The sequence below is a fragment of the Drosophila virilis genome, chromosome 2 (assembly GCF_030788295.1).
Source record: "Drosophila virilis strain 15010-1051.87 chromosome 2, Dvir_AGI_RSII-ME, whole genome shotgun sequence".
NCBI classification, from domain to species: Eukaryota; Metazoa; Arthropoda; class Insecta; order Diptera; family Drosophilidae; genus Drosophila; species Drosophila virilis.
This window is the reverse complement of record NC_091544.1, coordinates 33,294,958-33,321,387: the sequence shown is the minus strand read 5'-3', so window position 1 is coordinate 33,321,387 and position 26,430 is coordinate 33,294,958. Positions and strand designations below refer to the sequence as shown.

At 42.1% G+C, this 26,430-nt stretch overlaps 5 protein-coding genes across 6 annotated transcripts; 3 read left to right on the top strand and 2 right to left on the bottom strand.

Annotated features, from left to right (window-relative positions):
* Window positions 1-534: 534 nt before the first annotated feature.
* LOC6632351 (chymotrypsin-2) lies at window positions 535-1,603 on the top strand. Its single transcript, XM_002056677.3, has 3 exons — window positions 535-607; window positions 669-1,261; window positions 1,320-1,603. The coding sequence occupies exons 1-3, from the start codon at window positions 541-543 to the stop codon at window positions 1,473-1,475; spliced, it is 816 nt and encodes a 271-aa protein (XP_002056713.1). The 5' UTR covers window positions 535-540; the 3' UTR covers window positions 1,476-1,603.
* Window positions 1,604-1,697: 94 nt separating this feature from the next.
* Window positions 1,698-3,847, bottom strand: Rsbp15 (Radial spoke binding protein 15). Its single transcript, XM_032433948.2, has 4 exons — window positions 3,533-3,847; window positions 2,508-3,067; window positions 2,424-2,441; window positions 1,698-2,365 (listed from the first exon to the last, which is right to left on the bottom strand). The coding sequence occupies exons 1-4, from the start codon at window positions 3,714-3,716 to the stop codon at window positions 1,886-1,888; spliced, it is 1,242 nt and encodes a 413-aa protein (XP_032289839.1). The 5' UTR covers window positions 3,717-3,847; the 3' UTR covers window positions 1,698-1,885.
* Window positions 3,848-5,326: 1,479 nt separating this feature from the next.
* LOC6632349 (short-chain specific acyl-CoA dehydrogenase, mitochondrial) lies at window positions 5,327-6,909 on the top strand. Its single transcript, XM_002056675.4, has 3 exons — window positions 5,327-5,461; window positions 5,525-5,743; window positions 5,796-6,909. Exons 1-3 carry the CDS (start codon window positions 5,428-5,430, stop codon window positions 6,767-6,769), a joined length of 1,227 nt encoding a protein of 408 aa, XP_002056711.1. The 5' UTR covers window positions 5,327-5,427; the 3' UTR covers window positions 6,770-6,909.
* Window positions 6,910-7,173: 264 nt separating this feature from the next.
* Window positions 7,174-12,426, top strand: Cog1 (conserved oligomeric Golgi complex subunit 1). The gene is made up of 5 exons (XM_002056674.4): window positions 7,174-7,382; window positions 7,460-8,151; window positions 8,467-9,524; window positions 9,591-10,253; window positions 11,958-12,426. The coding sequence occupies exons 1-5, from the start codon at window positions 7,249-7,251 to the stop codon at window positions 12,099-12,101; spliced, it is 2,691 nt and encodes an 896-aa protein (XP_002056710.1). The 5' UTR covers window positions 7,174-7,248; the 3' UTR covers window positions 12,102-12,426.
* Window positions 12,356-13,780, bottom strand: LOC6632347 (uncharacterized). 2 transcript variants are annotated; one of them, XR_001449967.3, is made up of 2 exons: window positions 13,583-13,780; window positions 12,356-12,607 (listed from the first exon to the last, which is right to left on the bottom strand). XR_001449967.3 is itself a non-coding variant. In XM_002056673.4 (2 exons), the coding sequence occupies exons 1-2, from the start codon at window positions 13,696-13,698 to the stop codon at window positions 12,464-12,466; spliced, it is 222 nt and encodes a 73-aa protein (XP_002056709.1). In that variant the 5' UTR covers window positions 13,699-13,765; the 3' UTR covers window positions 12,356-12,463. The 2 variants fall into 2 exon arrangements, 1 of the variants encoding a protein (XP_002056709.1); XM_002056673.4 differs by having other exon boundaries at window positions 13,621-13,765.
* Window positions 13,781-26,430: the final 12,650 nt, after the last annotated feature.

Below are 26,430 nucleotides of genomic sequence, written 5' to 3'. Positions count from 1 at the left end.
GAAAATCAAGTTATAAGCAAAACAATACTATATAGAAGAGAAGCGGACAAAATTATAGGAAATGTTGACACAGGTTCCAACCAAAATCTCTGTTTATAAAATTAAAAAGACTGTTTTAAGTGAACCAAGCCAACGGCAATATTTATTTGGTAGGCAGCTCTGTGAAGAAATGTAAAATGTTGACAACGAACTGTGGAAAGTACGAGAGGAAACTTAAGACGAGAACTGCTCATTGAGCCATTAGATCTTGGAGTCTTGCCAATTAATTATTTGCCCCCAATGAAGCTCTGACAATTCCTCATGCAATTCGCCTTAGCTAGCCCACAGACTAGCTGTGAAAATTTGTTTTCTGGGTTAGGGTGACGTTTGAAGCATATGCCAATTACCGCCATGAAAGCTCGTTAAATTTTTAATTTCAAGATCAAAATAAATGGCATAACCGCTGCGTTATCTATGCAAATGCAACCCAATGGAGGTGGGCTTCAATCCTATAAATAGCCTGCGGCATAGACCGTAACTTCAGCAGAAACCAGACCAAGCATGTCTATAGTCGAACTAGTTTTGTTAACAGCTGTGATGCTAGGTGACGCCACGGCGCGTTCCAATTGTAAGTTGAGGTTATGAAAAATGGTCGAAGCAATTCAATACTTTACAACACTTGCCAGCAGCACGCCGGACCAGCGGCTTTACGCCCACACGCGTCGTGGGCGGCTCGGATGTGCCGCATGGCGACTACGTGCCCTACCAGGTCTCGCTACAGTACAGAGTTCGCGACGGACATGTGCACTTCTGTGGCGGCTCGATTATAGCCCCGAACCGCATACTTACGGCCGCCCACTGTTGCAAGGGACTGAATGCGATGCGCATGTCCGTTGTTGCCGGCATACGCAATCTGGACGATCGAGGCGGATCACGCTCTCGTGTGCTCTCCTATGACATACATCCCGACTACAGGGAGCTAGTGACCAGCGACATTGCAGTGCTCAGCATTGAACCGCCTTTAGTGTATAACAATGTCAGCGTGGCGCCCATTGAGTTTGCCTCGAAAGAGTTTGTGGGCGGCGGCGAGCCAGTTACCCTGACAGGTTGGGGCTTGCGTTTGCCGGTCGCCTTTCCATTCCTAGAGAGCGTCAACTATCCAAATACGCTGCAGCGCATGAGCTACAGTACGCTTACGAATCAGGAGTGTCGAGATATGGGCATGACAGATGTTTCAGACACCGAGATTTGTGCCAGAGGAGTCTTCAGGGGCGCCTGTTCGGTAAGCAACTGCAGAGAAGGGGGTTGAAGCTATATTAAGATGAAAGTCCCACACACAGGGTGACTCCGGTGGTCCACTGGTCCGCAACGATAACGGCTTGAAGCAGGTTGGAGTGGTGTCCTATGGATTGGTCGTGTGCGGACTCTTCATATCGCCCGATGTCTACACAAGAGTATCTACCTTCAGCAACTGGCTTCAGGATCGCATAAAGTAGACCAGGCCACGTCCAATCGGTTTTTTAAATGTCTTTATTATTTATTTATATGTGGATAACGACTTTAATAAACAATTATATAATTACAAATTTTTGCTGAATTTGAACCAGCGACCTCTCAGAAATTTTGACAACCATTTATTCCGACTTATAGGTTGTTGTCTTAGACCCAAATTGAAGATTCTGTAAGAATAAACTATATATATGATAAAATCAGATCAGTTCGTCTGTGCAACCTTCTTTAATCGTTCTGGATGTTCCGACGGCTATCCTCAAGACATTTTAAATACATACAATTACACGTTGAACTAATTTACAAGCTAAAGATCACAAATCCTTAAAGGCCAAGGGAAGCAAAAAGAATCATGCGGTTAAAAAAAGGAAACATTCAAAAAAAAAAAAAAAAAATCCTATTCAGCTCCTTCGGCTGGTGGTACTTCCTCTGCAGCTGGTTCTTCAGCTGGTGCTGGTGGTGGCGCCTCTTCAGCTGGCGGTGGTGCGGCGGTTTCCTCAGCTGGTGGTGCTGCTTCAGCTGCAGCTGGTTCCGCTGTAGGTTCTTCGGCCCTGGGCACTTCCGGTTCCGGTTCAGGTTCAGGCTCTTGGGCAGCTTGGGCAGCGGGCACTTCCTCGGCAGCAGGTGCAGGTGGAGCCTCCTCAGCTGGAGCCTCCTCTGCAGCGGGCTTCAATTTAGCTTCGGAGGGAGCTGCTGTAGGAGCTGCCGTAGGAGCAGCTGTGCCAGCGGCTGTGCCAGCGGCTGTGCCACCGGCTGTGCCAGCGGCTGTGCCAGCGGCTGTGGCGGGAGCTGTCCCAGCAGCTGTGGCTTCTGTAGCAATCGGTGAGCCTGCATCCTTGGAGGAAGGAGTTTCGTTTTCCTGACAAGGATCCTCGATCTAATAGGATAGTTTGGAGGTCAAAAACAGGACAGAGTATGGCATCTACAAGACTTACCGGCTTTATGGGCTGGCGCTGTAGGGCAAAGTCGAGGGTATTAGCTGATATCCATTAAAATTAAAAATGAAAGCGACAACCCACCGATAGAACCCAGCGGAAGAAGCGCTGCAAAATGCGTGCAGCTTTGTCCATGCGCATGTACTCATCGTCATCCTTCTCGTCGAGCATGCAGGTGCACACACAGATATGCTGCGCCATCATGCGACGCACCAGATACCCGCGAAAGGCGGCCTGTATGGTGATGGCCGCCTGGCTGCGCATCAGCTCCTCGATGCGTTTTAGCTCGCGATCGCGGAAGTATTGATAGAGTATCTCGGTGCCCTGGGAGTCCTTGCCCGCGGCCATGTACGCATCCACGAATCGCTTGTAGGCGCTCTCAATGGCTGGTCGTGAGGCGTCCAGCTCTGTCTCGGAGAAATGGCATTTTCTGATCAGCTCCTCGAGCATGTCAATGTCGGCAAATTTAATCGTCTCCTTGCCGCGGCGCATCTCACAGCGACGCTTCTCTAGGAAATTGCGGAAACAATCCTCCATCACCTGGGCCATCTCATCCGATTTCTCCTTGGACAAATCGCACACACACAAATCGGATATAATGCTGTCCACCTGGCGCAGAGCGCGATCCAATATGCTTTTAGCCACTGCGAAAAATGTTTGTTAAAAAATATATATTCAAGAAGTCCGTTCATTCTGATTAACTGTCGGTGATCGACAGCCCGAACCGGAATACTGTCGAACCTTTTTTGTCTACCATGCCTCATTCGAGAGGTATTTCACAGTATTCACCAAATCCACCTGTTTTTTTTAGTGGAAACGACAGTCTAAGATGTGGAAAGTAAAGTTACTGGTTCGAACTCATTTCCAATGACCTTTAGGTTTTGTTCTAGCGTGTGCCTTAGCGATTTTGGGCGCCTTGGCGCCTTTTTTAAACTCAAATTGAAATTATATCTAACATATATATATATATATATATATATATAAATCTAAGACGCGCGAGTTCAAGGTAGTGAGTAGATTTAAATTTTCCACGATCAAAAAATAGGGCAAGATCGGGAAATACGAGGTAGTCTGCGACATATACATTATTTACGTAGAATATAGCTCACCCAGGGCCTTTTCGCGCGTGACAATCACCGAGTGCAAATAGTCAATGATGAACTGGCAGAGACACTCCTTGGTCGGCTGGCAGCGCAGGACCTCGCGTGTTATGTCGGAGAGCAGCTCCGGCAGACCCTCGGGCACGTTGATGGCCTGCTGGCGCACCTTGCCGCGCTGTATGAGATAATTCATGTTGGTATTTTTGTAAAGTTTTGCTTTGGAAACGTTTTAAAAGAAACCAGTTAAAATAATTTTGAACCTATTTGTTGCAGCAGCTGTGTTCAAATCTCTAGATTGCCTTTAATTTAAATATATATACACATTTACGAGCTATTGAGTTAGAATAGAAGTCCTACTGGGATAATTCATATTTATACTCAACACGACTACTTTGGTTGGGCGTGCTCGACAGTCAGATAATCTGAACCTGGAGCAGAGCTGACGATACAAATCTTACACACTTCCTTCTATACATTCATATGCTTCTTCTTTAACTGTCCCACACACTATGTATGGCAATTATTTATTAACTTCGGTGTTTATAGTCCGATCTGAATGAAATTTTGTTGGGCTTAAATATGCCACACAAAAGCGTGTACATACCAAAGCGCTAGGCTATTCTCATTGAGAGTGATTTTGGATTTGAAAATCGATTTTGTTTCTTTTAATTATCCATGAAAATAGTTTATGGAATAGCCACAGCTGTAAACATTTCCTTTGCAAAAGTGGGTGTGTTGGATTTCGCATATCGTATGTCATTTAATCGCGTTTTAATTTGCATTGCAAAGTTTGTCGTCAGGTGCGAACAGTTTCCGTGAAGCGTTGAACCGCTTTCCATTTCGGGCAGCTGAACTTTCTACCTAGCACAGCACTTTTACATGTCATGCTGTGCACGACTAGCCAGATACCCTAGGCTGAGAGCGGCGTCTATATGGTGGTGGCTAGTGAGTGGCGTATACCCCATAGAGTACTTGGCGCTTGCGGCATGAAAAGCTCAACACAAAGAAGTAATCAAATATGCAAACTTGAATCTACTTGAAGTAGGCGCAGTGTATATTAATCAGGACAGTGGCGCCTTAAAAAGGGTTTTAATCTGTTTGACATTATATTTAGCAAGGTACCAAAAAATGGGGTTTCCTAATAGAAAAACTAGTTAATTTCTTATAGGCCTAATCAGGGCGAAAATATACGTTGCTACTGCTTGCCGATAAAACAGGATTGTTTAAAGGAATTACATGTCAATTGTTTATTTTGAACTAACGGTTATATTCTCCCACTTTATTCCGATAAGGACAACAGCTTACCACTGCTTTACCAAGATCTAACGAGATATTCATGCAACTACCAAATATTTGGAAATCTCGTTAGTTTCTTATAAGCCTAATCAGGGATACTGTACCAAATTCCAATAAGACATTTGGGCTTCTACTGCTTGCCAATAAAACAAGATCGTTAAAAAGAAACTGCCTTCATTTGCTTATTTATACCTAACCGGTATATTTTCCCAACTAATTACAAAAAGGAGAACAGCTTACCATTGCTTTACCATATCTAACGAGATTTTCACGCAACTGCCAAGTATTAGATCAACTTCTTCTTCTTCTCAGGGCTGTACCTAAGTCTTCAAAGGACTTCAGGAGTGCTGATCCTCACACACGTGCAACAAACTGCTTGCTGCCTGCTTCAGAGCCCCTGGCGCACACCCAAAACGCCGCCTCTGGCTGCACGCGCCAGCTTCAACTGATGTCAGAGCTTTTTGCAATGCATATAAAAGCTTTTATGGATCGCTGATTCTTTACGATTGCTCGAAGGCTTTCAGTGTGTGACGAATTGTTGCTCGAAGCGGACGGCGTCAAAAGCTTTGTTCGCATTCCATACGCAACGCAGCTGAAGCTTGGACACAATGCAAAAGCTCTGTAGAAGCGCATGGGCGCTTGGTAATAGATAAAGAAACTAATAACAATAACAAAAATATTAGTTGAAGCTTTGCGGCTTTGTAGGTCAACGCACTGGCAACGGCTTCGGCGGCAGAGGCATCGCCTCCCTGGCGGCGCTCTCGGAAACGCATCAAATGCTGCAAAAGACCTGCCGCGATTTCGCTAATGCGGAGCTGGCGCCGCACGCGAGACGCCACGATCGCGAGGAGCTGCATCCGGCGGAACAGGTGCGCCGCCTGGGCGAGCTGGGGCTAATGTCGGTCGCTGTGCGGGAGGAGTACGGTGAGCACGTGGTCCAGAGATTGTGCAGAGCCTGAACGACGACTACTTGCAGGTGGCGCCGGGCTGGATTATCTGGCCTACGCCATAGGCATGGAGGAGGTGGCGCGCGGCGATGGCGCCGTGTCTATTGTAATGGGCGTGAACAATCTGTATCTAGGCGCAGTGCAGCAGCATGGCACGGAGGCGCAGAAGCAACAGTTTCTGGTGCCCTACACCCAGGGCCACCACATAGCCTTCTATGCGCTCTCGGAGCCGGGCAGCGGTTCAGATGCCAGCGCCGCCAGCACCACAGCGAAATTTAATGCCAACGGGGATTACCTGCTCAGCGGCACCAAAGCCTGGATATCCAACTCGAAGGAGGCCAGCGGCGGACTTATTTTTGCCACCATTGACAAATCCCTGAAGCACAAAGGTATTACAGCTTTTCTGACGGAGAAGGATGTGCCCGGCCTGTCCGTAGGCAAGAAGGAGAGCAAGCTGGGCATGCGGGCCAGCTCCACGTGCCAGCTGACGCTCGATGATGTGTGCGTACCGCAATCCCATGTGCTCGGAACGCCCGGCGGAGGCTTCAAGATCGCCATGGAATCCCTCGACTGCGGTCGCATAGGCATTGCCGCACAGTCCACGGGCATTGCGCAGGCGGCTCTCGAGTTGGCCGTCGACTATGCGGAGAAGCGTGTAGCCTTTGGGCAGCGGCTGTCGCGATTGCAAATGATTCAGCAGAAACTGGCGGACATGGCGCTACGCGTTGAGACCGCTCGGTTGCTCACTTGGCGCGCCGCTTGGCTTAAGGACCATGGACTGCCAATCACCAAGGAGGCAGCCATGGCCAAGCTGCACGCTTCCGAAACGGCCACCTACTGTGCGCATCAGTGCATCCAAATCCTGGGCGGCATGGGCTATACAACAGATCTGCCCGCTGAGCTCTACTATAGAAATGCCCGCGTCACGGAAATCTACGAGGGCACCTCCGAAATTCAGCGCATTGTGATTGCTAATTGTGTAATGCAAAGCATTTACAATTAGTTAAAATAAACAAATAAGAAATTAGCAATTGAGTCGAGCTTCTATCGCCATCTGCACTTTAAGTTGGCGGGCGATAAGTTATATAATCGATTTATATAGAACTGCCATGAATAATCATTAAACGGCTAATATACACGAAATCCACGAAGGCTTCTCAGAAAAACAGTGTATTGGCATTGCCAATTACTTATTGCAGAGCAGTTACAATTTTTTTAAATACATTAATAATAGTAAACAAAAAAATTGTGCATTAAGAGCGATATGCTTTTAAAAACTGAGGGCGATGACTGAAAAAATCGCGCAACCGCCACAAATAATCGTGTGTCAAACAGCTGTCAGCAGCTATTCTTATCGATAGTATTGTACCAAGCAGCCTATCGGCCGACCACCTCATTTGATGACATGCACAATAGTTGTTATCGTAGTTAACGAGTTGAGAAGCCGAAAAGAATTTTATAATTGGTGCATAATAAGAATAAATGAGCGCCGATTTACTGCAATTAGATGTGGACACGCTGTTCGAACAGCACGGCGTGTCCGAGATCGATGCTGTGCAGAAGAAAATCCAAACGGTGGTGGAAAACAAACGCGAAGAGTTGCGCACGATGGTCGGGTAAGTCTTGGGACCATATCGTGATGTGGCATTTTTGGCCAGCCAGCGCAATATAACTAATTGCGGCTTTATCTCAGCGAACGCTATCGGGACTTGCTTAAAGCAGCCGACACCATAGCAGCCATGCAAACATCGGCCGGCACGCTCATCGAGCAGGTGCACTGCGTCCAGAGCAACTGTCGCAGCCTGAACGAACAACAGTTGCTGGGCTTTCAGACCACGCCCACAGCCGCTGAGGTGCAGCTGCAGCAGCGGACCGCCAACAAACAGCTGAGCAACTATTACAGCACCATGGTGCAGATCAAGCTGCTGAGCAGCCTGCCGGAGCTCATCTGGACGCACATTGATCGGGAACAGTTCTATGCAGCTACCGAGCTCTTCATATTCAGTCGGCACATTAGCACCGGGCTCCAGCTGGACGCGAAAAATGCGCTGATGCAACGGCTTCCCGTCGCCCTGAAGCAATGGGAAATCCTGCGTCCGTTTCATGTGACCATCAAGCAGTCGGTGCTCGCAGTGCTGGAGCGGGAACAGCTCAGCGCTGAGATGGCCGTCGATTGCATGCTGAGCCTGCTGCTGCTGGACAAATGCGATTTGGGTCAGGTGCTGCAAACCTTTCTGCAGCTGCGTGCCACGGCATACGTGAACTGCCTGCAGAGCCAAAGCAGCGATGCGGACAAGGATAAGCCGAGGCGTGTCAAGGAGCGCATTCTGGCCAGTTTGCATATACTCAACGGCACCATTGAGCTCCTTGACACCTGTCTGCTAGGTGAGCGGCGGAAACTAGATGTATGTCTTTTAACTGACATCGATTGATGAACTGATTGAATGTTTGACAGACAGACACAGTCCAAACCGTAGAACTAGATTAATTTAGCCGGCATTGACTCGATTGATTGCCTGACAGATTGATTGACTAATTGAATGAATCTTCTACGTTTTGATAACAGCCCATTTCCATTTGGTTTTCACTAGATGTCTTCTAAAATCAATTTCAAAGATCCTTGTAAAAGTATATTATTGACTTAAGAATCAAGTTTGTTAAATTGAAAGCATAATTAATAACATATTTCTCTCATTTTAGCCAATGGCCTGCTCTTTGTGCGCCTGGCGGAGTGCATCGCGCCCACCTCGCCGCCCAGCATCAGCCGCATGGACAGTAGCGAGAGGCAGCTGGCGTATCTGCTGCCCGACATTATAGCCGGCTATAAGCCGCAGTTCGAGACTCCAAAATTGGCGCCGCAGCAGCTGAGCGATGCATTGCGTCAGTGGATGTCGCAGATAGACAGATTGGCAGCCAAGCAGTTGCAGCAAATCTTCGCGCTAGTCGGCAACATGCAGACCATACAGGACATCAAGCTGGCAGCAGGCGCGACGGCCAGTCGCAGCTATGCCGAGCTCGAGCAGCAGCTGAAGCTGCCGCAGGCTCAATTAGATTTCTACCGGATCAAATACATGCCGCTTATTAATGCGCGTGTGCGTGAGATCATACGCAGCAGCTGGTCGGCGGCATTGCAGCAAACCTACGAGCAGGTGGTTAAGCTGGTGGAGAACAGCACGCCGCCAGCACCGCTGCAGATCTGGCGCGAGCAGAGCGACGACCTGCCGCTGAGTCTGGCTGCGGCGCTCAGCGATCAGCCTAAGCGTTTGGCGAATCGCACCAAGGGCTACGAAACGGCGACCATAGCGCTGTGCGGCCACTTCGATGCCCAGCTGGCTGCCATAGTGCAGGAGCTGAATGTGCTGCTCCAGGAGCAAACAACTCGAGCCGAGGACAAATTGGCGCTGATCAAATTCCTACGCGAAACGGCACAGCAACAGATGACGGAATATTTGCGCCAGCTGAAGGCGCTGCGTCTGCAGGAGCGTCATGCTCTGCTGCAAGCGCTGCGCAATACACTCGCCCTGATCGAGTTGTGCCCCCATCTGAAGCTCTGCTTCTGCCAGCCCAGCAGCTGGCGTCAATGGGCGGGCAATCTGACAGCTGGCGGTGTCGAACAGTGGCAGCGGCTGTGTGCCCAGTTCGAGGAGGAGTTGCTGCAGCTGTGGCTGCACATTGTCGATGACATTTTGGCCAGGCACAACTGCGCAGAGAAGCTGCCCCATCCCATTACACACGATGTAGTATTGCGAGATTTTGCTGTAAGTTTTTGAAGTTACCCCAAGTTCCTGTTGCGGCCAGCTAACCCACCTTCCATTCCCGTGCAGCTCTGGCAAACGCAGACGCTGGAGCAGCGCGATGAGGAGCACGACCAGAATGTGCAGTCCACCATACGCATACCCAGCCAGCCACGCCTTTCACTGCAAACGTATTTGCACGGGTTGATTCAAGCCCTTAACGATGCTGTGCCCCAAACGTTGCCTCCTAAGGTGCTGCATGCCTTCAATCAGCAGCTGCTCACCCAACTCCTGGCCCACTACGAACAGCTGGCCGCGGCGGAGGGCACGCGTTGCAGCCAGAACATTGCGCTGCAGCTGTACTTTGATCTCAAGTTTCTGGAGAGTGTGTTCGGCGTGACTCGCGAGGAGCGCAGCCTCTATGAACAGTTCCATGCGCTGCAGCGCAGCCTGCGCGACTGCATCGATCCATTTGACTTTGAGCTGTTCGCTGAGCATATTACAGTTCAGGTATCACGCTCCACGACGCGTCTGCATGGCGAGTTGGGCGTCCTGACGCCGTCGCAGGATAACACGCAGGCGGCCAGTGGCAGCGCTCTGTCGCATGAAGCTGACCCGAATGTGCTTTGTTTAAGCTCCACTGGCTCCACGTCGCTATGGTTTCCCCTATTGCCCATTGTTATGCCGCAAGCGGCGGCAGCAACAGCAGCTGTTCAGGCTGAGCGCAAATCCCTTGCCTCAGCGCCGGATAAGGTAAGTTTTTTGATTTTTAATGATAATATTTTACCTCGCTGTTAAAATATGGAATATAGCACATGCAAAGTCCTCGACCCATGTGAATTTTAAAGAATTACACGAGAACTTGGATTTGTATCTTGATTATACCCTTGCAGAGGGAAGACGAAATTTGAAGACGAAATTATATATAGCTATATCGCGGCTCGTTTCAACCGCGTCTTTATAGACATATCTGAGTCTGTCGGTCCGCCTAGTTCTCAGCTGTTTTATAAACTGCCATTTTTCAGTATTTTTCTTTAATTTGGGACTACTATATACATCACATACTACAATAAATAACACTGCGTTACCTGGGTAGAATAAAGATTGTTGAAAATAGGAGGTCGAATTTTGTACTCGAGTCAAGAGAAAACTTCAGTATAGGCACAGATAACCTACATCTGCTATAGGTTTGCAAGGGTATACATTCTTCGACACGTCGAAGATAACTCTTCTTGTTTTTTGTCCCTAACTTATCGTAATGGTATATACATTTTTATATATATATTTCTTTATAGGCGCTCTTTGAATTGTAATTTTCTTTCTAAAATGTATCATCATATATTGTTTTTGGGTAGGCATTGTGTACGCAAGATATGTTTAAAATGTTGCATGATTGTTATTTATTATTGGGGTTTTATATATTTAGATAGATTAAAAATGAATTTGTTATATGTCGGCTTACTGCTTATTTATCGTTCGTCAGCTGTAGCATTTTTTGCTTGAATTTTTACGTTATAAATAATATTTGATTTTTATAAAGCCTCAATTTGGTATTCCTACTAAAACTTCATGATTTTAAATCTTCATTTTATTTTATATTTATGTTGTGAACAGTAATTTTTCAAATTGCGGCTAACTGAAATGTGAACAGTTGCGAGTCTGCTTGTACTGCTTTGCTGTATGTTAAATGTGTTAAAAGTAACTGCTTGTTTGCACTGCTTTGTATTTCCTACGTTTCCGTTGTAGATTAGCCAAAACATAACCCAGCTGTTGTATTTGTTGGCATTTTACTTACCTTTAGTTTATTTTTATGCTTAGTCCTTTTTATTATTTTTGGCTATTCTAAAACACAAATAATTTCATTTCATTTTGAAAAATGTTTTATAATTATACTGGACTTTCATTAGCATGCATTTGATTAGCTGCGTAAATGCATCTTTAAGCTGAAGAGCGTTTCACAAATTTGCGCAATTAACAATAAATAAACCAAAACTGCCGTAAAATAAATTATAATTAGCTGCAGTAGCAGCAGCAGCAGTTGCCACTTATAAATGCTGGGCGAAAGTTTTACCAGTTACCAAAAAACAGGAACCGAAACAGAAACCAAAAAACTTGCAACTAGGCAGATGCCGTACACTTCTCCCTCTGCTGCGGGTGTGTGAGCGTGAGTGTGTGTGTGAGTTCGTGAGAGTGTACCTTCAAGGCTAATTAATGAATTGGTCCATTATTGAAATCAAATCGTTAGGCAAATGTTAATTTATAGCCGCTGACTTTGTTGTTTATTTGCACACATTTAGTCGCATGTTTCAGCAAATAAATTGAACTCTAATTATGTTTGCTTCCATGTTTATTGCTTTGCCCCATAAATCTGTGCACCGTGTGCGCCGTAAATGAATAGATTAATCACAAAAATTACGCACTTCATTAATAACACATATATCTTTCGAAATGCTTCAGGGGACGACGACACCAACGCGTAAGCCGCTCGGGCGCAAAAGCGATGCCAGCGCCAGCGCCAGCACTAATAGCAGCATCAACAACAACAAATCCAAGTCAAGCGCCGCCACATTCTTTGGCATGTCCCAGGAGTGGTTCCGCTAGGAATGGGTATGCCATCGATGCCAACAGCCACTGGTCGCCACAGCTGAGATGCGTCTAATGAAGTGGCCAAGTGAAGAGCACGAAACGCGCTCAGCCAAGCGGAAGGCCGTGCAGCAGCTGCCACTGCACTCAGCTGTGTGTGTGTATGTGTGCGTGTGCGTGAGTGTGTTGTAATTGTGCATTCCGAGCGCTAAACTTTAAATGCAAACAATTTGCAATATGCAGCCAAATAACGTAATTTAACTACAGTCGGCTATTAAAAACTCTCGCGTTTAATATCTCGTTTTAAACTTAAAAAATATAGTTGCATACATATTTATTCTAATATTTAATTTAATGCGCTTTCCTGGCAATGTGATGTCCTATTTTTTGCCGCCCTTCTTGCCGCCGCCGCCTGCCTTGGGCTCTGGCCCCTTCTTGGCGCCAGCTTTGTCTGCGGCCGGAGCAGCTGCTTTGTTTTTGCCACCACCACCTGCTGCGCCGCCTCCACCACCACCACTTTTTTTCTGTTACCAGGAATCATAAAAAAGGATTACACAAAAGTGATAAAAGTGCAAATAATAATAAAGATTTATAAAGAAAAAGCAATGGCAACAGGTAAGTACATAAATTGTGCTATTCTTCATGGACTTGGCGTGTGTCTCAAGAGAGCTGCGCTTATTATCTTGCTAAGCTTTTTGAAACTCTGGAATCATCGAGTTTAAAATGTTAATTAGATTGTATTCTAATTAGCATATTAAATCTAAGGCAAAGTAGTGCATAGTCCTTATAACATTCTTATAAAATGCATCCAAACCTTTATGCATTTTATTCTAAATTTATTAAACATATATTTCTATTTCTGTATCTTAGAGAGCTTATCAAAGAGGTAGAGAACTTTACCAAATTTGAATTTATGTTAATTTAAAATACCGTTTGGACTAAACATCAATTGTTCTTATTCTGATCACTTGGTTTTTTGTCTGTCTACAAATCTAACTGGCAGTTAATCTCTCCGACTATTAGTCCGTCCGAATAGTTCTCTATCTGGCTGCTCGTCTATCTGTCTATTCCGCTGTTTGTCTATTCCGTCTGACAGCTCCTGCTGTCTGACTTTTATAAATACATATCGATTAAAAATAAATTTAATTTAAATAAAAATAATGGATACTTTATCTTCTATAAATAACTCTACACTAAGTTTACAGATATTTTCTAAAAATGTCTTAATATTAGTAAAGTATCCTCAATATTGTTTGTGTCTAGAATATGTTTATTCATAGATATTCGTAAAGTATCCTCTATAAATAAGTATAGAATAAGCTTATTTATAGGTGATTTAAAAAATTATTAAGAAAACTTTTTCTAACTAATTTGCTGTACATTTTAATGGGCTCATTCTCTATACGTACATATATATCAATATAGTCGGAGGTTTTCATGGTTAGTCTATATCAGAATGAGTATTTAACTAATTTTAATGATGATATCTTTAGACTCACAATTAAAACGCGAGTTGCATAACACAAATATTGCTTACATTGCCGCCGCCGCCGCCTCCTCCTCCTCCTCCTCCTCCTCCACCGCCTCCACCGCCGCCGCCTTTATTTTTACCCATATTCGCAACTTTCCTTGTGTTAAATTATTTAATTTGTTCGACTTGTTGGCGAACAACTTTTACCGCAAGCAAATTGCAACTAATAAACGCTCGACGTAAAGAACAAAATGCAAAATGCATAAATAATTTCGCAAGCAAGGGAAAAACGAAATAAACCATGATACCAAAACAAAATGCAAAAGTACAAAACGAAAAGAAAAGAAAAAAAGAACCAAGAGAAATGCGAATCATTGAAAAGTGAGGGCTGTGCGGGCTTGGGGGCAGCACTTGGCGAGCAGCCGCCTCTCGACCTCCGACGGACGCCAACAGCTCTCTTAACTGATTTAGTTATTGGCCCCATTGCCACCCATGCCCCGCGCCCCATTCGTTATTCGCCCCGCGTCCCTTTCCTCAGCCACAATCGCCCCCGGACCATTGGCTGTATTTGTGTTTGCTCTCGGCGAACGAGTGGATTATTTTGTAGTTCTTTCTACTTGACATTTTGTGTTTCGGCATTTCCCCTCTGGCCCACTCTGATGCCCCAGCCCGATGGCATTGACATTGTCTCTTCCTCATGTCGGCTCTCACCTTGGGGGCCTAATAAAAATGCATCGCAGGTTTTGCAAGCACTGGCGGCAACAACAAGCGCTGCGTCGTCTGGCAGAGAACTTATTCGTAAATTGGGGTTTATGCTGCGTATACTCGATGTTATGAAAAGCAAGAGAAATAATCCGACTTGTATTTGAATTATAATAAGAATTCATACATTTACTATATTATTATAATAATCAATTAATTTATCCGTTAATCTTCTAGGCGTGGTAGCATTTTAATTTGAAAGAATAAGCTATTGTAAATTCTTCTGAATCTAAAAACTAGATCTAAGCTAAATCAATTTTCATGAAGTTTAATATTTTAAGCATATTTAGTACTCACTATATTTCTGCAGCTGAACTTCCTTTTTAATTGGAAACTGAATTTGATATTTTTATTTAAAAAAATCTACATTCTTAATTATATATATATGATCCCTTCTTAATCACATTTCATAGCAAAAATTACAAAATTGTTGACTTTTGAAGTTCGCAAATCCAAAGCCTTTTTTCACAGGCTTCAATCTTCCATAATCATACGTTTTTTTTTTATGTTATTCTTTTTTACTTGATTTGCTTTTCTCAAAATATTTCGTTTGTAATTTTTGAACATTCCCTTAATTGCTTTAAATATGCCCTGAATAACAATTTGCTTAGCCATCTGCATAAATGCTGCCTCTAGTTGACTTTGTGAGATATTCCTTGGCTTGAAATCTGTAAAGGTCCTGTTCACAGAAGCAGCTCGCATGTACGAGTAATTCAATTAAATTTACATGCATGTGCACAAACAGATGCAGCATGTTTAGGAGGGGGGTAGGGGGACCAAAGCTGGCCAATTTAATAAATTTTCCACGTGCCTGATTGCCCAGGAAACCCAACAGGTCCATTCAAAAGGACAAAATGCTGTGAAGATAGTCGGATTTCTTCATATGCTAATTATATGTGAGTTATCAAGTTGCTCTGTCGTTGATGCCAGCTCCTGAGATGGGATTGGCTATGCCAAAACTCAATGCATAGCTAATGAACAAGTAAAACGTTCTGTTCCTCTGTGTTCTCTGGCTGGTTGGCTAATTAAATGCGATGTTTTAGCCGGTCAGCTGCTAAGTGAAACTGATCTGCGGCATGTGGCGAGAACTGTGCCAACTAATGGCCCCAAATGTTCAAAAACCACCTCAGTAGCTGACCAAAGGGGAATTTCACTTGACATAAAACTGTAGTCGACTCGCCGTGTACTTTGTTAATTCAACAAGTTGAAATCTGTTCATGGCTTATAAGCAATGAACATAAAACCAAATTAGAACTGAAAAGTATTAAATAAGCTCATAAAATTACACACACATGACTATGGCAGCAGTCCGAGAGGAGGGGGAGGGGGGGGGGTTGTGGCGGTGTGGGGGTGTGGGGTGTGCCAACTAAAGCGTATGCCAAGCATGGAAACAAAGTCGCAATATTCGACCATTTGCAGCAGGTGCATCTGCAAGATAAACCCAGCTCAAAGCTACCCACTCACCCAAAAACGTAAAAAAAATAAACAAGACTGCTCTAACCGATTGTGCCCGACTAGTAGATACCCTACATCTAACGCTGAACTAGCTTTCGTCTCTTTCGTTGGTGCTCGTGGTCCGATCATTGTGTAATGTGCAGCTTATCTAAAAAGTGAAATAGTTATAACTTCTATAGACTATACGAGCACCAGCACACAGAAAGTTTGGCATATCTTATAGATATGTTGGATAAATTAGTTCCTTATTCGATATTATAAAAATGAGGGAAGATCAAACAAAAATAAAGTATTATATTTAAAATATCACGTCTCTAGACTTTGTAGTTTCTTAAATCAGCCTGTTCAGAAAAATATAAGCTTTATACGGTCGGAATTGGTTACATACATTTTCACAAAAACATTATACCCTTTTTGAGCATTTTCACTGGGTACAGCGTACAGTAAAAAATAAGAAACCTAGCTATATAAAATGCCGACAGACAAACTGAGGAAAAGTGGGCGTACCGGGTGGGCGTAACGGGTCTGGCTAAATACATACGGACATAGAAGCAGCAGCGAGAGTGCAGCGTCTGGGCACAGGAAAAGTGCGGAACTTTAATTAAGTTTTGGCTCTCCCAACTGACTGACATCTTGAATTACAAATGAAAAACTTGTGTGCAAACTACAGGAAAACCAAAAAGAAAAAAATAAAATGTAGAAAAAACAAGCTAAATAAAAACCTAAAAAAAAAAACTGGCAGCATAATAACACACCGAGCAAAAGGTGGGACAGCAGCGGACTAGAATGTGAATAGCTTGCATTTGGACAGACAGAGAGAAGGAGGAGAGAGAGAGAGAGACGTAGAGAGAGAGAGGGAGAGCGAGCGACATGGTCAAAGAGCGGAAGAGAGAATACCTGAGCTGATCTCAAACCTAAACAGAATAAAATACACTATAGCCCCGCCCCGGCTAGTTAGCTAATATAAAAGTGCGCGCAGCACAGGAAGCGGCACGGAATGAAGGCTGTGTCGCGGTACACTGTGACAAAATCACGGTAAGAAAGTTTAAGAAAAAACTGTGGATAAAATAAACGTAACAACAGTAGCAGCCAACTGAATAGAACATTTTATATTCATGCCGTAAGGAAATGATTATGCATAAGTGAGCTAACACTACGGTTGTCGACTGTAAAGATACCCTACATGTGGATGCAGAGAAAATGTGTTAAAGGAAGACTGCGTATATATATAGAAAATAGTTAATTTTTTAAACCTCATTTTAAATCATATTAAGCAAATTGCAAGTTTTTTCTAATTTTGTTCTTTAAGTAAACAAAGGGCATATTTTAAATAAACTCTCGACAATAATTTTTTGGTAATCTCAAAACTCTATGTCCCCACCGGATATACCCCACAAATATAGGGTATTTTAAGACGGCTAACTTGTCAAATGAATGTCTGAGAATTGTCGCTGTGCTAAGCCGTTGGAGAGACCGCATTGGAACTTCATCATCAGCGATTTTGCTGGCAGCTGCTGGTGCTGCACTTGCTCCATGTTGCCCAAGCTGCAGCTTGATTTTTACCTCTGCCGATGAACTAGACTGAAAGGCGAAGGGAAAAGCAAAGGGGGAAGGCGAAGGGCGGGTGCAGGCAACCAGGAAACAGATGTTTGCAAATATCTTAAGAAAACTTTTGGCTGAGGCATTTAAATAAAGGTGCGCTCCAACAACTTTTTCGACAGCCGCAAAATTAACAGAGAAAAAAAATGTAAAATCCAGAACGTGGAAAAAAGGAATCATGGAAAAAGTGAGGAAAAAGAAAAGCGAAACCAAAACTATTCAATTGCATCATTGAATTGCCAGATTATTCCATGGCAGAAACTTGACTGTAATGAAAATTCAAAGGATATGCCATGGCTTTTCATCTGACAGCCAAGAGCCGAGCTTTCAATAGCTCTAATGGAACATTATATACTACATAAGTACGATTTCTGTGTGTACTTATGCGTTAAACTATTTGGTTAAGCCGAATATAATTGTGAATGATTTCTGAATGAACATTTATAAATGCGAGTGAATATATTTCGCATCAGCTGCAATACCTCTATATTATCTCCCAATTATATTTAATATTAAAGATTAAAGTCGAATAATATAAATATACAAGCGGGTATAGCCCGGAATTGCCCGTGGCATTCGTAAAATAAATGTTTTTAAAAAGCTTTGAAAAAAAGCACTTTCATACACACATTTTCCGCCAATTTACCACTGTTGCGGTTGAAATTTTCCAAATCGTTAAAACACGTACTCATTTAGTTTGTATGTAAAGCTTTAAAAATATTTTTAAGCAAATTGGAAAAAAAATTAAAACATGAAAAAAATATTTGAATTGCATTTTTTACGGAGCATGATTTTATTCTGCAAAAATGTAAAACAAGTCTCAAATGATTTTTCTTATGGATCCTTGGAAATGAATTTAAGCGCGAAACGTCATCTACCAAATCTTTGACACAAATTTCCACCAAGAAGTGATAAATTTACCGAAAAGTGCGAAATACCTCTCAAATGAATTTGAACAAAGAACTTTGAAATTTCGCTTGAGGCCGATCGGAGGGTAAATAAAAAAAGTTTCACACAAACGTTTTTTCCCGTCTTAACGCGCATCTTCATCACATAAGGTTTGGCTGTGCTTACGGTTTGGGCTGTGCGTTGATCACCAGTCAGTCAGGACAATCAGTTTTATACATATAGAGATAAAAATAATTTTGTTTCTTTATTTGATATAAATTATTATTTATTATTCAGCCTTTTTTTTAAATATTAATTATTATTTAGACAGTTCCTTTTGGTATTAAAAATTCTATTATTCAAATATATTATCATTGCTTTTAACATTACTTATATCCATGTTATTATTATTTTTCTATTACTTTATACTATTTTTATACTCTGAACCCATTAAAAATGGGTATAAGGGTATATTGTATTTGTGCAAAATCCAAATGTATGTAACAGGCAGAAGGAAGCATCTCCGACCCCATAAAGTATATATATTCTTGATCAGCATCTAGCCATGTCCGTCTGTCTGTCCGTCCGTCCGTCCGTATGTATGAAAGCAAGGATCTCAGAACCTATAAGAGCTAGAGACTTGAAATTTTAGTTCCCACGAGCTTATTTCCGATAATCGATAACTTACTCCGTTTCCAAGCAATCGATAAAACTCGATATCGATATCCTGTTTTTTGAGCAATTTTGATAAATAATAAGAGCTAGAGTCACCAAACTTAACATATAGCTTTTAAAATAGAATATATATGCATTTGATGTTGGGAGAAGAGGGTTCAGCGTATCCCCTAGTCGGGAGCTCCCGACTAGAACCTCTTAATTGTTATTATATTAATATCAAGGTAACAGCTTAAGATATATGGCAATAATTTTTTTGCTGACAATAATTTTAAACAAATCTCTATAAGGAATACATTTGTGGCAGTCTCATCACCCTAAGAAAATATATATAATCGATAAACTGGATCAGCTCTCAGTTCCCAAAAACTACTTACTAGAAACAAGTCTGGAGAATTGCTTAATCATACAAAATATGTTCATACCTTGTAATCAATAAATAAAATATGCGAGTAAAGTCGCACACATTCTTTTATGCAGAGAAGAAACCCCTTATTACTTCAATCCACAATGAATTTCAAACAAAATAAAAATATGAATTACTTGCCCTTTCCAAACGCCTAACATAAATAAATAGATTAAATATGAACTGCCTAAAATACTAAACAAATAAAGTGCCCGATAAAACAATTGCGACTCGTGATTTGCCGAACATTTCGTATATAAAAAATATATATATATATAAAGTTCCATAAATCAGGAGCCGAACAGAAATTTTTTGTTGTGTTTATTTATGACTAACGACTTTCAAGTTCATGTGTGCGCCATTCATACAATTCGATGCTGGGTAAACAGAAATTGGCATTTTGAGTCAAATAAACCGGAGAAGGGATGCTCATTCAAATGCCGCTTGCAAGGGAGGGCGCAGGAACGTAATAGCATCTTATTTAGTCGTAAAAATCGCGCGCGTTTAATTCAACAATTGCTTCATGGAGGGGTGTGTGGGGGGGGGGGGGGGGGGGGGGGGTTGAGAGGTAGCGAGGGAGAGCTGCCCCATAATTCTGACACATGTTAAGTTGGAGGAGTTCGAGGGGTTGGTGGGTTGGGGAGTTTGGGTCGCAGGCTAAATCACATTAAATCACGGGCGCATCACAAAAGGACGCTTCGCACGAAATTAAAGGTAAATAAAATGTTTATGAGTGGAACGCAATCGTTCATATGATTTCACATTTGATTGAATAACATTTACACACGCAAACCCCGGAGTCCCGTTTACGGTAGCGAGTCCTGCTATCGCATAGCCATACATATGTGCGCCCATATCCAGGCAGTCGCTTCTTTGGCCAAAGATGGGCAATAAATTCAAACATGTGCACATAAATTTTTATTTCGATTTGCTGAGCCGCCGTCGCAACCGCTTCGCCTCGCCCCGCCCAGTGGTTCAATTTTATGAACTGTGAATATGGACGTCATGAAAGGACCTTTTGCTCTGTGCTATATGGCAGCAGGATGCGGTTGTCTCTGTGTCTGTGTGCCACAAAGGATGCTACATGCTTCTTGTCAGCTTGGAGCTCTGCATGTGGTGCTGTGGTGCCGTGGTGCTGCGGGTTCTGCTGGTTTAATAGTGGGCGGACAACAACAGCATTCGGCATTCGACATTACAAATTATTGCATCCTCTCGATTGCATCGCCTTAAGCGCATTTTCAACAGCATCAAATTGTTGTTGTCTGTCAATTGACTTGTCATGTCCCACCAAAGGCATCACAGCTCTGTCCTTAGATTCTGATTTCTGCAGAAATTCCACTTAAAGTCAAATATTTAAACGAGGATGTTTATAATATATTGACTTGATATGTCCAAATATTGATTAAAAAGATTCCTGAGATGAGCTTTTCTCTTTTCCAACTATGTTAGCGTTTTATCTATCTCGATCAGAAATATTAGTTCCAGTTCTCTACCATTCGTGGATTTTCTTTCTTTTAATTTTTGAACACAATATTTTAAAAGCATAATATTTGAAAAATTGATTGAAGTATAAAATTGTTTCTCAGATATCTACACGTTTGTATCACTATTACAAATTGGGGTTCCCACTTCTACCTTGGGCTCACGACCCCTGGGTACAAGACCAGTCCCTTGCCACTGAGCGTGCACAGTTTAGATCAAATATTTTTAGTAGAAGAAGAGAACAAAAAATTAGTAAAGAGGGTCTCCAAAGACATTAATTACTTAGGAACTCGTAGATAAGAGTGCGAGTGGCAAATGTTTTCCGTGCAACGATAACTGTCTGTAGTTAGAGATATTATTTTATAAAAGTAGAAAGAAGCCACTTTGATTAGAGCTCGACTCTACGAAGAGGTATAGAATAGTTATACTTATATGTTTTATATATTTTAATAAAATTTTATTTAATATATAAAAAGATAAATTCATAATATGGGGTGCGATCTAAATACTGGAAAATTTATTGGATTTTTTTTTTTTATAAATTTATTAAATTATTTCTTATGTGAGTTCTAGTGACCTAGTAAATTATGGAAAAGTTCCTTAGTTTTTGTCTTGTTTGATATAAAAATCTAGTTTAGTTCATGGACATTCTTGACCTGGCCGAAGAGCTTATTGTGGGATTAACTTTAATTATGGAAAAATATTATTAAAGTGCATCTTATCTTATGTTTTTATTGTCAAAACTATTTTTCGAAAAAGGTCCCCATTAATCTATTTTTACGTACGCTTCCTGGCAATTAAAGTTTATACTAATAGCTTTTGTCTATAATTTCCTATAATTGGGTCATGGATCAGATGCTAAATTTAATTGAGTTCCTTGTTACATTAGTGATAGACAATGCATCCGTTCATTCATCCGGCCTTCAATCAAATCCGTCAGTACATTTGACTATACCTCGTATTGTTCGTCTCAATCGATGTGTAATTGCATGACCCACTGAACCGCATCGTTTCGTGTATATTTCCGTTGGTTTACTAAATTGGCAAATCAATTGCCTGAGGGGGGACGCTGATTGTGAAGCTAATGTGGGCAGCTGCCCAGGTAAATCCTCCAAAAACCCACAGCTTTCCATTAGCTTGCTGTTGAAGTGTAAAACATTTACCCCAAATTCGGCATATCAATTTCTCCTGTTGCATGTCAGCGAGGGGTAACGGGGGCGGTGCGGGTGCAGGTGTGGGTGCAGGTGTGGGTAGAGCACCTACACGTACACATTTACAAATATATATAAATGACTTTTCCTCGCACTTTCCTCGGCTACCAAAAGTAATTGGAGTACTGAATTCAATTAATTAAAATGAATAGAATGAAATGGAACTGAATTGAATTTGTCTGATACAGGTTACAGTTAAATATACGAGTACTGACAGCGAACCAAAATGCATTTTTAAGCACCCTTTAAGCACCTGACATCAGACATTGAAGTGCAGTCACAAGCGGTGACACTGAAAAGCTCCTGAAAAAAGAACTGCGAGTATCGGAGAGTTTGTGTGCACTGAACGGGAAGATTATTTACTCCATTTGGAAAGTAAATGTAATTTATTTTTGATACGATTTCAGTGAATTGATTTCATTTATGCAGTGCGCATAATTTGTGAAGCGCATAATTGTTTAATTATCAAATATTAAATCTTTCTTTCAAATGGCTACAATCCAAGTAGATACAGTCTAATCTGACTATGTGAACTCTGTTAGTTGGGCAGCTGTCTTCTTGAAATTTGGTATATATACTTGTGTTTGTAGTACATATGCTTTTCTTCGCATACTTTGAAACAAATGGGCTTGTTAAGATACTCAACGCCAACGGTCTTTACTTGATACAAATTAATATATCTAGATTTCTAGTCTTGTAAGTGCACTCTCTATTCTTTAGATTTGCTCTTGATCCAGCATTGATCAATATATTCTGTAACATCTATAGTCGAACGCGTTTTGTATTGCTTTCCCATTGAGTACTGTCATTACAACAATTTTATTTCTTCGCTAATTTACGCTTTTACTACAGCTGAACTATTAAAACATTCCGCGTTGCGAGCTGTTAAGGAGTTGCAAATCTATTTAAAGTCTGTTTAAAAAAAAACACATAAACACGTGTACGCCGCGCTGTACGCGACTCCATTGTACACCTTACAGATAATCAGCAGCAGCAGCTCAAACACAGGGAGAGAGAGAAAGCTGGAGGTAACATTGCCCGCAGCCAGACTTAACAAGTATTTATCGAGTTTTTCAATATTTTTAATGTCAGTTTAAATACTTGATGCGATTATTTTTCCAGCGATTTTGTTTTGCATACTCCCCAAACGCGACGCGGTAAACAGTGCTCGCGGGCTCGCTCCAAACTTTTCAAGTGCCAAACACACGCAAAGTTTTTCCCGAACATGCAGCGAGAGACATAAAACTTTTATGCAAGTTATTAAAAGTGCAATGCTTGTGGGGCAACAGGGGTTGCCGGGAGGGGTGCTGCTACGAAGGGCTGACGGGGGAGGTCTTCAACGCCAAAGAGTTTCCTCAGCGCCAGAGCACAAAAAAAAAAGATCAACTAAGAGTGCTTTATATACGAATATCCAACTGGGAGATACCTTGTGCACAGTCCGTTCCTCTGAGTTGTTCTTATAAATATTCCGGGTCACACACACTTTCACCATCTGAGCAATTAAATATGGCATCCAGAGGTACTCATAAACTATCATATAAATACTCCTTATAATCTCCGATAAAATAAACCGTGGCTTGCAATCAAAACAAATTAATTATTTAAAACGGGTGCAAGTTATCGATAGTTTAAAGTAAGCTGTGCATTGAGATAATTTCAGGATACTTTGGAATTTAAAGACAGGCGACATTGCTTGAACATACGTCTTCCGCCGGCATATGTAATGCCTGCAATAACTGCAGTATGCCCTTCATTCATACCATGGGTACAGGGTATCAGAAAATGAAGAAAAAATAGCTCATCTGGCATTCAATAAATCTTAACGCGTTTTTGCTGCCAGATGGCCGCCAGTTGCAAGTCCCAAGCTCTGCTCCGGACGGCCCCCTAAATAATGTCCGCGCGATGGCGCCAGTTTGTACATTGTTATCTGCAAGGAGGCGGGGTGATGGAAATGGTCGAGGGGGGGGGGAGGCTTGCTAGCAAGGTGCACGCCGGCTAAAAGTAGTCCTGCATTCATTATTCAAACGCATTAACTGAAGCTGAAGTTGGCCGGCACGAGTGCACGACAATCTCATGATATCCTTGACTCGGCATAACTTTTGCGCCAAGTCAGGCGGCACCCTGGCACGCTGCGCCGCTGGCTTCTTTGCAGCAGTTGCAACACAGAAAGTGGTGGCAAAGTTTCCATGCTGCACTCGAACAATAACAGAGCCCAAGTATTTAAATGCAAATTAGCCCCAAATGATGCAATCATAATGCGAAGCTACTTGCTGCAGGCAGTTGCTCCAACTACGCGACGGTAGCTCGGCTGCGTCTTGCTTTGCGTCCCCTTAGTCCCCTGCCGCCTTGCCGTGCGCTCTTGTGTGCCCATTTCGTTTTTTAATTTCAACTGGCGCTCATTTAGCACAATTTGGCAGGTTTTCCTAGCAGCAATTCCTCGCCGCTTGGCCCCGCCCTAGGCAAAAATTAATTTCCACCTTTTTTGCAGTTGTTAAACGAAGTTTTAGTGTCCGGTTGAGACATGGGGTAGGAAGGGGCATGGTCGTTATGAGTCCGGAAGATAAATGCATTTCAACACATGTTGTTGAAAGTTAATTTTCGGAAAACGCAGCTCATTTCTGCTAAATGCGCATTTGGTTTTCTTTTGCTGCCATTTTCCTTTCTTTCTTTTTTTTCATTTCATTTCCCCCTCTTTCACACACTTACACACCCATTTCCTTCTCATCGTGTAATGCGCGCAAATGTGTTTTTGATACTTATGACTGGGCTAAGGAAACTGGAACTGGAACCGGGAACTTGCAGTTCTTTTCGGATGGAGCTTAAATGGGCCACTCGTTCGTTGAGAGTTGTTGTTAAATTATTTAAATTTTGGCTTAAAAAGAGGTGCATTAAGTCTGAAGTAGGGAGAACTTCAGTTAAATGCCTTCCTGTGTTCTAATTTTTGATTACTTTTAAAATAGACTTGCCTAGACTGTTATACTTGAACTATCCTAGTCAAAGCTGTTTTGCTCTGCAGTTAGGCTACACTGTTTCCTTGATTGCTGCATTTACTTGTTATATACACTGTTATATATGTATTTGTTATACCATGTTGTGACACCTTATTACTATTCTTGGCTTTTAATATAATATAATGTTATAATACTGTTATACTTGACTGTTATACCAATCTATTACTTCTCCTGGCTGTTGAAATTTGTACCTATGCTAGATTGTTTTACCAAAGACAATATAAACTCTAAGATGAGTAACGCCATACAACAAAATGCTACTATGCAGCTTGATTCTTTGGTTTTACTATATTGAAAAGCTTAACTGTCATACCTAAATTGTTACACTATTCAGCGACACGATAGATTTTTTCCTTTATTGTTCTAATATATTCTCATATTCTCCTATTAAAATATTATACTTGACTGTTATACAATTCTGCGGAAATATAATAATTATATTAATGTGTTACTCAACTGTTATATTTTAAATTGTTTTATTAAAATGAATTGAATAGCTTGATTTGCCTACAAGTATTTGGGAATCGATTCGTCAATGCTTAAATTGTGTTCTAGAATCTTGTCTGAAGAGCTAGAATTTTTATTATAAATTATAAATGTTATCCAATTATTTATCCCCACTCAAATTAAGTAACTGGCCAGACGAAAAATAAAAGCCAAACGATTGTTCTGAGAGTTGAAACAATGAGCTGAGAGCAAAAACCAGCGCATAAGCTGACCTCAAGCCTTAGACAAGAAAACTTTGTTCTGATAATCGGTAGCATATTTAAGAGCTGTTGATATTCCTAATTAACACACACACAGATACACAGGGAGCATTGGTCTTTGCGTGTGGCGATAAAAGCCATTTGCAAAATTGGAAAAAACTAACAAAGTACCAGCTGAGCAGAACTGTGTGTAATTTTGTTGTGCCACAGCCACAGTGTGTGTGTATGCCTGATTTGGCGTATACCGAATTAGGACATTTTATTATTTGCACAGCAAATTATGTGTTGGTATATACATTTGCAAGCGATTTTGCCTTTCTTAATATGACTATCAGGGGAGTTTTGGCAGCTGCCGAGGCAATGGGGCGTATGCGCAATGTGTGACAACAATGTGCGGAGCACTTTAAATTTAGCAACTGTCTGTTGAAAATCTGGTATTGAACGCTTGAGAACACACTTTAAAGTCCATTAGCGTCAAGTGGCTCAACAAAAGCAGCAACAGCAGCGGTAAAGCACCAAATGGAGCAACACTTGAATGGCGTATGCGCAATTTGCAATCCGTAGCATTCGAGTCATGCTTATCGCTGCAGCTGCAGCTCAAAATGTCTCTTTAGCTACATATTATATGTGTATAGATATATTTATTATGTTTATCTTATTTACAATCGCTACAAATTTTG